Source organism: Arachis ipaensis, chromosome B1 (genome assembly GCF_059453495.1).
Source record: "Arachis ipaensis isolate K30076 ecotype BB chromosome B1, ASM5945349v1, whole genome shotgun sequence".
NCBI lineage: Eukaryota > Viridiplantae > Streptophyta > Magnoliopsida > Fabales > Fabaceae > Arachis > Arachis ipaensis.
Window position 1 is genome coordinate 138,511,929 of NC_142436.1, and position 11,386 is coordinate 138,523,314.

Consider the following 11,386-nt stretch of genomic DNA (forward strand, 5'->3'; position numbering starts at 1 on the left):
TTAACTCGGATGTGGAGGGATCGTAACAACAATATTTTTAATCCAAATTATTGGTCCTCTAATAAGATACTCACTCTCAACAAAAATCTTGGGTTCTTGATAGAGTCTTTTCTTTTAATTTGGGGGTTTTGCCTTCATCCTTAATTCATACTTGGGTGCCTTCGACTGCTCATTCAATCAAGGTTAACTGTAACGCTATTGAGTCTGAGGTTCATTTTACTGTTGGATTTGGATGTATTATTAGAGGTAACTTGGGAAATTCGGTTAAAGTTGTACCAGGCTACTTCCTTATGCTTCCATTCCCAAATGTGAATTATTTGCCATTTAAAAAAAGGCTGATCTTAGCTTGGAAATGTAGTTTTCGCCTTTTCGAAAGGTGATTTGTGAGACGGACATTCCAGATGCATTTCTTACTACTCAAAATTCTAGAAATTTTGGTATTTATGCAGACAATGATTTAGTAAATAAAATCCATGAGGTATTTCATTGGAATTGGAGAATTGAGATAAAATTGATCCAGAGAACGACTAACTATGTATGACTAAATATGCTGTGAATCAATAGTAGAGTATATTGAGTGGCTTGAGCCTTGGAATAATCTGCATAGTTTGCTTTGCAGGGAATTTAGTCTTTCCTCTTAGGCTAGTTTCCCTTTGTTTTTTCTTGTTTATTTAGTAAAAAAAAAAAAAAAAGGTGGCGAGTGATCTCGTATATATTGAAACTTGTGATAGTGTTTTGACATTATCCCTTGCAGCGCTGTTTCTTTGTTTTATTTCATTGCGTTTGAGGAAAATGATCCCAACGACGTGGGAGGAGTGAAAGTACGACAAAGCATCCTAGTTAGTATTAGGATTTATCTCCAGAAATGGGATCTTCCAATGTAATATTCCGATGCTCTCAGCACTAACTACAAGATATAAATAATATTCCGGCACTCTTCTTCCCCCTGTCCCTGTCCCTGTCCCTTTCGCATTCCTATTCCTTATTCATCGAAAATGACCCTAAGATATTAAAATAAAGAGAAAGCGTCCCAAAGCCAGCCAACCTCTCTATCTATCATCCATGAACCACGTATGTCATTGACAAGGTCGCACCCAATTGACCTTTACAACTCAAATGCTCCGCACAAGAGAGAAAAACCTAATATCTAAAACAAGAAGCCGGGAAGGGATCTAGCGTTCATACCATAGAGGTGGAAGTGGAATAGAATTAGATATGCTCGTGCTGAGGCCCAATACGGGGCCCATAACTAATCCCTCATCACCTGAAAAGAAGGTAGAACAAGTGGCAGTGGGAAGTGGCTATTTGGCAACTATGGCAAGTGCTTCCAATTTCATGTGCCCCACAAATCAAGCAATTGTTGTTCTATCCTACGACAAATCTTTCAGTTAATCTAAGTCTTATAAGGGCCCCCACATTCACCCCCACCACCACGTGATCAGATCAGACACACCAGTGTTGTTGGATCAGCAGCTGTGCTCAGTTATTCAATGCAAATTCTACCGCGTAACCACAAACCATGCACCCCGTGTATGGTATTGGTACGGACATGAATTATGCATAGTCATGGTCCCCTGCGCTCTACTTGGTACGTACGTAATACGTGGTTCACACTCAGTAATGCACTTGATTTGAGTGAGTCTGCCCTGTTTAGCATTTCTCAACCACCTGCTACTCAACACTCAAGCCTTGTTTTACATAATAAAAATAATGTTGTTTGTCTTCTTCCACAATGGCAATAAGCCAATAAAAAGAAAGGCCAAGTTACAAAATGATGGGTCAACAATAAATGGTTGCAACATATAGGTATAGCAAAATAATCCCACTCAACAAAAGAGTTGATTTGGTTTTGGGGAAAGACAAGGGAGAAGTTTTCTTTTCCCTGGGATTTTTGTCATTTTGAAGAACCACTGCCGAAGGAAACAACTTAAGACTAGTTTCATTTTTTGGCAGTTTACATCTCTCCAGGTATGTGATCAAAAGATGCAGAGATACTGATTTTGGATGCGAATCCTCTATGGCACAATCCAAAATTACACTAATAAACAAAGAAGGAAAATGTATACAAAAAGAATAAAGACCATTAGAAAAGAAAACCAAAAAACAGAAGTCCTACACAGATGGAATTGCACACCTACAAGGCTCACTGCACCATAGCTAACAGCCAAATACCAACAAAACTTTGATGCTTAAATGTACATGAGACCCATCTAAGGATTGATGTTGCACTCTCGCAAATATACAATGTCATAGTCAACATACTTTGTCCAATGACCTCGAAACTTGGGAATACTTATCTCAAGCCATGGTTTCATGTTTCCATTGTAGTGTACCACAGCAGCTCCTTCAATCAATTTTTGGTTGACATTGGTGTTGTAGCCAAGACCCAAGACATGCCAAGTTCGGTTCAATGGGAAAGTGCGTTTCCAGAAAGTTATAAGACCAGGTGGCAGTGTCCCTAACTTCCATAGTTGCCTATCATGATTCTGCAAGTCAATTAAATTTATTAGCGAAAATCAGTTTGAATTCAAATCAGAAACAAAGAAGACAGGTATTTTAGAATAGGTGCATGTCACTTCATATTGGATGGACTCGCGCTAGGTTTTAGAGTTTAGACTAAAATAAGAACTAAAAATTGCATATTGCAACTGTACTAATTCCACAAGAAAAATTATCTAAGAAATTTTACATATGAATCTCAGTGCATTACTTACCAGCTTCTGCCAGTTGTGGTACAACTCAGTGATGTTTTGCCTCTTCCACTCAACTAAATCAAAAACATTCATACCATATGCCCATCCACAGGCATGAGGGTCAAAGTTCTTGGCTATGAGAGGATTAGAGAAGTTGAGATAGCGATCAAAGCGATGAAAACTTTCGCCACAAGTTTCTACAGCACCATTTACATTTCCCTTCAAATCAATTGACCACAGTGCAGTCAGATCCTTCTGAACAACTATATCATCATCCAAGAAGAGCACTTTGTTGAGCTTTGGAAACACCTCGGGCAAGTAGAAGCGGAGGTGGTTCAGTATAGATAAATACTTTGGGTTTCGAAACTTTAAGTTTGAATCAGAAGTTGCCTGATGAGTCTTAAAGTAATAATCTATCATGGAAGGAGAAGACAACTGCTTAAGAACCGGACTGTAACTTGAATTCAACCATGTAAATTCTTCAATATTCTGAACCTGAATGGTTGCCTTCCCTGGTGGATTCGCCAAAAACCACATCCTCATTGCTGCATAATTGAGCCTATCGGTAACAATATGAAAAACATGTTTTGAGGCATCCTGCAAATACATTAGAAGCAATGCTTTGAATGATGTCAATCAGAAATAAAAGCTCCCTGTTGATATTAAAACATCATAGGACTGTGGGGCCAAATAGAATGAGAAAAAAAGGGTCTGTCTGAGTCCAAGTATAAACATAGTAATGCAGCTGCACGTCCATACCAGATTTCTTTTTGTTTCATACTCTCGGCAAACAAAAACATGTTGAAAAAATTCTCAGCAAAAATAATTTACCTTTGCATGGGCAACAGTAGAGTTCACAACAACACCTGTTGCCAATATGTTATCCGAGAATATTGCATAATGGTATAGTTGAGGGTCTTCTAACTTCTCGGGGTTTGGAAATTGTTGTAGAGAAGGAATTAAACTATGATATTCAGTTGTGAGGCGCAATGGAAGACAATGGAGACCTTTAGGCAATGTTTTTGCCGTCAATTGTGTTAAGAACACGGTCTGTTTCTTGTGCACACGAAGCTGTTCCTCAGTTGAATGGAGCATAGCCCTAAGCTTCTTCACAGCCCCGGCACAATCATCTTGAATTTGTCTTCCTTTCATCAATGATTGCTCCATTGCCTTCATTCTTTCATTCGCACTGCATTAGTATAAAAATAAATATATATGTTAAGACTGAACAAAATATAGCACATTGCTACTCAGTGTGATTAGATGCAGCTGAGAACAAACTTAAAGATGAAATCACAAACTTAGGAGCTATGAGGAGTCAGTAAAGCACGCAATCATGTGTAAACGAATTATTAAAAGCACACTTACTTCCTAGGCAAGTCAGAATCTTGGCTTGCTTCTCCAACAGTTCGTAAGACTTCCTTCACTCGTAATCGAAGCTCCCGAGTGATTTGGGGATTGTTCTTTACTGCTGGAAGTGAAAGAAATACCTTAGCCTGAATGAGCTGATCTTTTAGTTGCCGTACCCGAGCATCAGATGGTATTCCATCATTCTGGTTGTTCGATTCTGGTGACACATGTGCTTTCTTTTTTATTCTGCTAGAAGATTCACGAGTTTTTTGCTCTTGTTTATTAGTCTGAAAGAATATAACCAAGCGTGAGCGTTTGGGTCAAACTTCTAACAATCTACTAGTGTAATCTTCTAACATATGTGTTTGGACAATGAGGTAATAAGCTTAAAATGTTGAAAGCCAACACCAAAAGTGAAGAGGGAACCTAATCATCATGCCAACATTGTCTATGCACCAACATGATTGTATCATACCCTGTATAAAAATATGTCTTAACTAGAAACGGATACAAGTCTGATGTGTTCGTCATGGAGATACAAGCCTACACTGCTACACATTATACTAAATGTTATGTCTCGTAAAATGATGGACCACCAACTTCCTTATACACAGGCATGTATAAAGATCTTAGCATGAGCAGAAACCTAGTGAGTACTGAAGCTTTTGCAACCCAAAATTAAAGAGAAAGAAATATCAAGAGGCAAATATATCACCTTACCGTAGTTTCAGATGCAAGTTTCCCATCACTGTCATCAACGTCAATAGCATCTTCTGGATTAACATTATCACTGGTTGCATTCGTTTTCTCCAGGTAGTTGCTTTGATTTCCTTGCTTGATTCCATCTATAACTAGTTTGATGGGGTTTTCCCCTTCATTTGTAGCTGACAATACCCTGCCAGATGAATGCTCCCTAGATTCACCCATTTGCAAGTCTAGGACCAGCCAACCAAACATATAGAAAGGACATCAATAAGTCGATAACAATAAACAATTAAAAAAGAGAAGAGGCAGATACAAATATACAGTACCATGAGGCAATTTCTTTATGCTGGTGGAGTCATCGGTATGTACATCCCCAATTGGTTCCTTAAGGACGGTTGAAGTTTCCTATTGAACCATAAATCATCAATTACTGTGCAGAAAATTAAAAACTTCTACCAAGGTATGGTGAGAGAATAGGAAGGATCAAAGTTTTACCTCGGGCAGTAGATTTAAACGGGCAGAGTCCGCTGCATTGTTAGCCTGATACAGAAACAAGAAAGAAAATCGAGAATTTGATAGATCTCCTTAGAGTGAAACCAAATTTCAAAGGATGGACATGGATTTATGACTTACAAAAGCAGGAACATCTTGAACAAGCTCTTGCTCAGCTGGAAAATTAAAAAAAAAAATTAAAAATATAAAGGGAGTTAGGAAAAGGAGACTGAGCAAGTTGAGATAAGGAACATAACTGACCTGAGGGGTAGCTGTAGAGCAGAATTGGAGCAACAACAGTAACACAGAGCAAGAAGAGCAGAATGTTTCTAGTGGCCACGATCTCCATCTCCACTCAAATCATGAAATCCCCTCAGAGAGTGAGTTTCTTACAATAATTTTGTTGCATAACTAACCAACCACTACAATGATTGAGAGAGAGACACGCGTTACTGTAGAGATGGCACAGATTCTATCCGAGATGTTACAAATGTGAGGAAAATAGAAGCAATTACGGTTACACTGAGTTGGCGGAGAGAGAGGGCAAAACGCAACACATGCCACGGAGAGAAAGAGAGATAGAGAGAGACATGTGGTCTGAAACGCAAAAGGAGAAATAAGACCCGTTCCACCAGAAAATGGCCTTATTTATTTATCTATTTATTTGTGTTTGTGGCCTGAGACTGAGAGAGAGAACCACAACTACCTTCAGCTCAAGCATATAGCAGCATCTATAACAACCTAATCTAATTGATGGATAACGAAGAGAGATATCACCATAATCACTAGTTCACTACTGTCTACTGCTACTACTGAATATTTATTATTATTATTATTATTGTTTAAATTATTGGTCATTAATAACGTTGGGTTTCATTTCAAGCGGGGATTGTATTGCGTCACTAATCACTATTAGCAAACGGCAACTGACTGAGGGGGAAAACCAAACAAAAACGGAAAGGGGAAAACAGTGATGCTATGCTAATTACGGGGTTATTAATTAACTACGATCACGCGATTTCACGCGTGACGCGCGCCTGAGCTTGTCATGGCTGTCAAAGTTGCCAGCGTGGCTGCCCCATGCGGAATTTTGTATTACACAGTACACACGCCTCACGCCCTCACTTAGGTCCGTTTGAAAATTCTAAAAATAATTTTTTTGAGTTTTTAATTTATGAAAAGTAATAATATTAATATTTGATGTAATTTTTAAAAATTAAATTATAATTTTTTAAAAAATTATTTAAAAATTTATTAAAAAAAATTTTAAAAATGATTTTTTTTATAATATTATTATTTTTATAAAATAAATATTTTTAAAATTAAAAATTCAAATACAAAATAATTTATTTATAAACTATTTTTAATATAATTATTTATTATTTAAGTTATTTTTTAAAAAATAATTTAATTAAATTATTTATCCAAATTAAACCTTAGTAATAATTAGTAAGTCTGACAAATATTGTTTTTAAGCTGGAAGAGATTCTCACTTTATTCTCATTTTTATCTTTTATTGTATAAATGTGCACTTGCATGTTATATTTCATATTAAAATCAATTATTAATATAATATATATTTAAATATAAATATATTAATAATTAATTTTAATAATTAATTTTAGTGTATAAATATTAAATAATATTTTTATTTATCTCATATGAATTAATACTGACTTGTTTAATCCAGCTTCCTTTTATTTAAACTTAACTCAATGCATACTTTAATGTACTTTCTAGGGTCAAATGTACTTCATCATGCAATGTATAATAGACGAAGAGCGTAGTAATAATTAATAAATAAAAACAGTCACGATTCTATTCTATTCAATTTCCATTTGTTTTTCAACCTACGGATCATTGCTGAAAAGTGACAACTAAGCTAATATAAAGAAAAGAAAAAATGAAAATAGGAACAGAAATGAAACAGAAATGTCATCCTAATAACCTATTTGCATAACTAAAATCTAAATATCTAATTAACCCTTGTTGCCCTTGATTCCACCAACGGTGATTGGAGTCCTGACATAATGCTTTCCATCGGACCAAGTCAGGACCGCATAGCCTATAGAGGGACCTGGCTTAGTAACCTCCATTGCGACTTTAAAACTCTTCTCTTCACCCACGCTCTCAAACTTCAACACTTTGGGAGTCACGGAAATGGAAAGCCCCGAAGGAGTGTGGAGCCTTGCAAAGTAAGTCCCTGGCGAACCCACATTCGTCACCCTGCGTGTCACATTAACTGAACCATACAGCGTCGGAACCGTTATTGTAGGGTAGTTGAAATCCAAGACGCTCATTGCATCAGGGCACTCATGATGACGAGCCCCGGAGAATGCCATGATCTGGTTCTGATTGTAACCAAGGGCACATAAGAAGTTGAGGTTATCATCTATGGTTGTATCGTAGACCAAGCCAGGGTCCATGGCGCGATTTGGTCTCACGTGACCAGAACCATATGCATACCGTGTTGCTTCTTTAAAATCCGTCCCATCACGCATTGGCTCACCCTTGTTGTCCCTTGTCCTAGCTGAAAAGGTACACCACCAGAAAATTAAATTAAATAATCAATTGATAATTAGTTATTTAAATAAATATATCAAACAATACATATAATACCGCTGGTCATGATGGCGGACTTGATAGCTGATGGACTCCATTCAGGGTGGAGTGTCTTGAGAAGACCGGCGATTCCGGCGACGTGAGGGCAGGACATAGATGTTCCAGACATTATGATAAATGGAACCCTGCGCTTATCATAGGGCATTTCTGTGGGGCTAGCTGCTTCCGAATATGCAGCAATGATATTGACTCCGGGGGCCGTGATGTCAGGCTTAAGGATCTCAGGTGTGATTTTGTTAGGCCCTCTGGAAGAGAATGATGCCATGAATGGAGCAGGTTTCACATGGTACTTGGTTTCCGGTGGAGCAATATATCCCATCGGATTCTTGGAAGAATTGAGGTATGCAAAAACTTGCAGGCCATCTTCATAAGTGAGCTGTGATGCTGGAAGGAAATGAGGATCAGCGATGATCTCATTACCACTGGCCTCATCGTTGCAAAGAATCATTCCAACTGCACCAGCCTCCATAGCCACAAAGCTCTTCTCCACTCTTGCCGTCTGGCCTCTACTACAAACCAATATTTTTCCCTTCGCCTTCTCTGGATCAATTGTTCCTATCTTACACAGAATACTGCACCACAACCACAAACACAAGAAAAAGTTTATTATGTCTTCCAGACTTTCGAAAATTGAATTCAAGAAATAGGTTATTGGATTCTTACGCGTCTCCATCAGTTGCATTAGCCAATTTTGCATCTAAACCATTGATGAGTGGGTAAAATTTCTTTTGTGGCATAGCATTAGAAAGGCTTGCACCCTGAAAAGTATATATAAGATTAGAATTGATATGGAATAAAAAATTGAATCTTTTTTCTAAGGTAGTGTTTGTTACCGTAAAGTTCTTTCCATTCTCGAGTTCAACAACAGAATCGAACTCCCTGTCCAAGGTACTTGCAGCTACGGTGAATACCCAAGGCGCAACGTTGGAGATAGATCCTGGTTTTGGTCCCGAATTGCCACCAGAGCACACGACGGTGATTCCCTTTCTGAAAGCATGGAATGCGCCAATGGCCAGACCATCTTCAATGTAGTCAACGGGATCCCCTCCAAGGGAGAGGGAAAGAATGTCCACACCATCATGTATAGCCATGTCGAAAGCCGCCATGATATCAGCATCAAAGCACTGACTGCCGTTAACTGGCGGCCAACAAACCTTGTAAGTAGCCACTCGAGCTTTAGGAGAGCCGCCTTCCGCGGTTCCATTGCCAAAGCCGAAGACGTTAGCGCCGGGGACAAAGTTTCCACCTAATGTTGATAGTGTGTGTGATCCATGACCTTCATAATCTCGCACCGTGTTAAGAGTACCGTTCTTCAGTACACTTGCCCCTACATTTGCAGCATACCCTTTGTTGAAGTACCTTGCTCCTATCAGCTTCCTGTAATCAGGATATGGTTAAATTTCTGTTACTGTTTTACGTGTTTGCATAACTTTTTAAGATTTCTAGTACTGTTCTTTACAGAGAGAATAAAATGAGAGAGTAAATAAACATTAAACAGTATCAATAAAAGGCGAGAAAGAAAGAAGTTAAAATCTCACCTGTTGCAATGAAAGTCAGGACTACCACCCTCACAGGATCCCTTCCATCTTGAAGGAATGGGACCTATGCCCCCATCTCTAAAGCTAGGAGATTCTGGCCATACACCTACACGTAAATTTTAATCAAACTTTCATGAAAAGCATGTACAATAATGAAAGAAATCACAGCGCATAAACTATTGGAAAAAAACACTATTACATGTAACAGTATAGTACTTGCTAGTTAATAGTATAATACTTGCTAGTTAATACGGTTTATTAAATTGGAAAGGAGAAACATGATGGGGTAATGAATGATTTGTATGTCACAAATATTTAAAGGGTCCACGACAATGTGATTTACACGGCTACATAACAAAAGAGATCATACTTTTCAGAGAATGGATTGTGATTACATATTTTTTGTCTCTATTATTTTTTAAAAAAACAGCGAGATTGCCATGGAACAAGGACAGATAATAGAGTATACGATACTTTTATTAGTCACTTTTAAAATTGATGTGTTACAAGGAAATAAAAGAGAATTATAGCAGAAAGATGTAAAATTTACCAGTGTCAAAGTTTCCAATTATGGTATCTTCACCAAATTTGGCTTTGCTAAACACTGAAGCAGGGCTAATCACCCCACTTTGCTTCTCCATTAGCATAAACTCCCACGTACGTGTAGTGTGTAACTTCCTTCCTTTGTTCAAGAACACCGACACAACCTTTGGATGTTCTATATAAAAATATCACAGTAATTTTGGGTAAGATTAAAATTTAAATCTTTTTCTGTTTACTATCAACCACTTTATTAAGATCTTACTTGCAATTTCAGCAGCCTCTTCATCTCGGAGCATTGCAGCAAAGCCATTGATATGCCTTGTGTAAGAATAAATCATTGCTTCTTGTGCTTTCTCGGAACTTCATAACAATTAATACACGTCAAATTTTTACACATAATATTCAGTATTAATACGTTCAAATAGTATTAAATATTGATTAGTGAATATTAAGTACCTTCCCAAATAGGATCCAAGAAAATCATAATGAGCTTCGGTAACTCTATCAAAATCAGCATCTGTAGCTGCTTCACCGTGCTCATGTGATCCCAAGTATACTATGTATGACTTTTGTTTTTCATCAATAAAAAAAAAGGAAAAAAACTAATAAATAAATATAACACATTACTGTAACAAAACAAAAACATAAAAGAGAAGAACAGTGAATGAGTAAGAGTAACATAAAGGCATGCTAACCTTTTTAGGTTCAAAAGCAGTACCAGTAGAAACTTGTAAAAGAGAAAAGAGAATTAAAGCTGATAACAGAAAAACTGAATTCTTTTGGAGCCACATTTTTTCTGTTATGCTGCTTTCACACTCTTCCTTTGAAGAAATAATAGATAATACATAGAGAGTGATAGTATGTATTTATAGATACAGATATAGATATGAATGGATTGAATTTTGAAAAGTTGTTAAGATTTTATTTCAAAAAGCTGTTTAGATTTCGAAAAGCTGTTGAGATTGTGTGATTTAATAAAATTTTAAATATTAAAAAAAGATATAAACATGAATGGATTAAATTTTAAAAAATTGTTGAGACTGTACAGAAAAATAGTTAAAATCATGTGATTAGTTTGTTTTATTTTAATTTAAAAACAAAATTTTAAACTCTGAATATTAAAAAAAAAAGGCTATTTTGTTAGTATTTTTTTTTCAACTAATTTTTATGCTAAGCAAAATATTAATTTTTAGTTTTTTATTTTTAAATTGTGTCATTTACGTATTTTTAATATTGAATTAATATTAATAAAAATAATAACAGTCACGATAAGATTTACGCTGATGAAATTGTGAATGATGCATATTAAATATCTTAATAAATGAATACAATACAAAAGTACTCTCTAAAATTAAGCTACAATTGAATTATTTTGGCTAAATATTTTAGTGGATGAATACAAAGGTACTCACTAAAATTAAGCTATAATTGAATTAATTTGGC

The 11,386-nt window shown here is 36.5% G+C and overlaps 2 protein-coding genes across 3 annotated transcripts; both read right to left on the bottom strand.

Moving 5' to 3' along the window:
- Positions 1-1,998: 1,998 nt before the first annotated feature.
- Positions 1,999-6,209, bottom strand: LOC107637089 (putative galacturonosyltransferase 4). 2 transcript variants are annotated; one of them, XM_016340541.3, is made up of 10 exons: positions 5,756-6,064; positions 5,502-5,662; positions 5,382-5,416; positions 5,244-5,288; positions 5,075-5,153; positions 4,764-4,978; positions 4,062-4,330; positions 3,525-3,882; positions 2,715-3,290; positions 1,999-2,486 (listed from the first exon to the last, which is right to left on the bottom strand). In XM_016340541.3, the coding sequence occupies exons 2-10, from the start codon at positions 5,587-5,589 to the stop codon at positions 2,211-2,213; spliced, it is 1,941 nt and encodes a 646-aa protein (XP_016196027.1). In that variant the 5' UTR covers positions 5,590-5,662; positions 5,756-6,064; the 3' UTR covers positions 1,999-2,210. The 2 variants fall into 2 exon arrangements, with proteins under 2 accessions (XP_016196027.1, XP_020959184.1); XM_021103525.2 differs by having other exon boundaries at positions 5,502-6,209.
- A 1,010-nt stretch (positions 6,210-7,219) lies between these two features.
- On the bottom strand, positions 7,220-10,734 carry LOC107613445 (subtilisin-like protease SBT5.4). Its single transcript, XM_021103521.2, has 9 exons — positions 10,639-10,734; positions 10,400-10,509; positions 10,206-10,303; positions 9,951-10,118; positions 9,401-9,506; positions 8,696-9,239; positions 8,526-8,620; positions 7,860-8,434; positions 7,220-7,770 (listed from the first exon to the last, which is right to left on the bottom strand). Exons 1-9 carry the CDS (start codon positions 10,732-10,734, stop codon positions 7,220-7,222), a joined length of 2,343 nt encoding a protein of 780 aa, XP_020959180.1.
- Between the last annotated feature and the right edge of the window lie 652 nt (positions 10,735-11,386).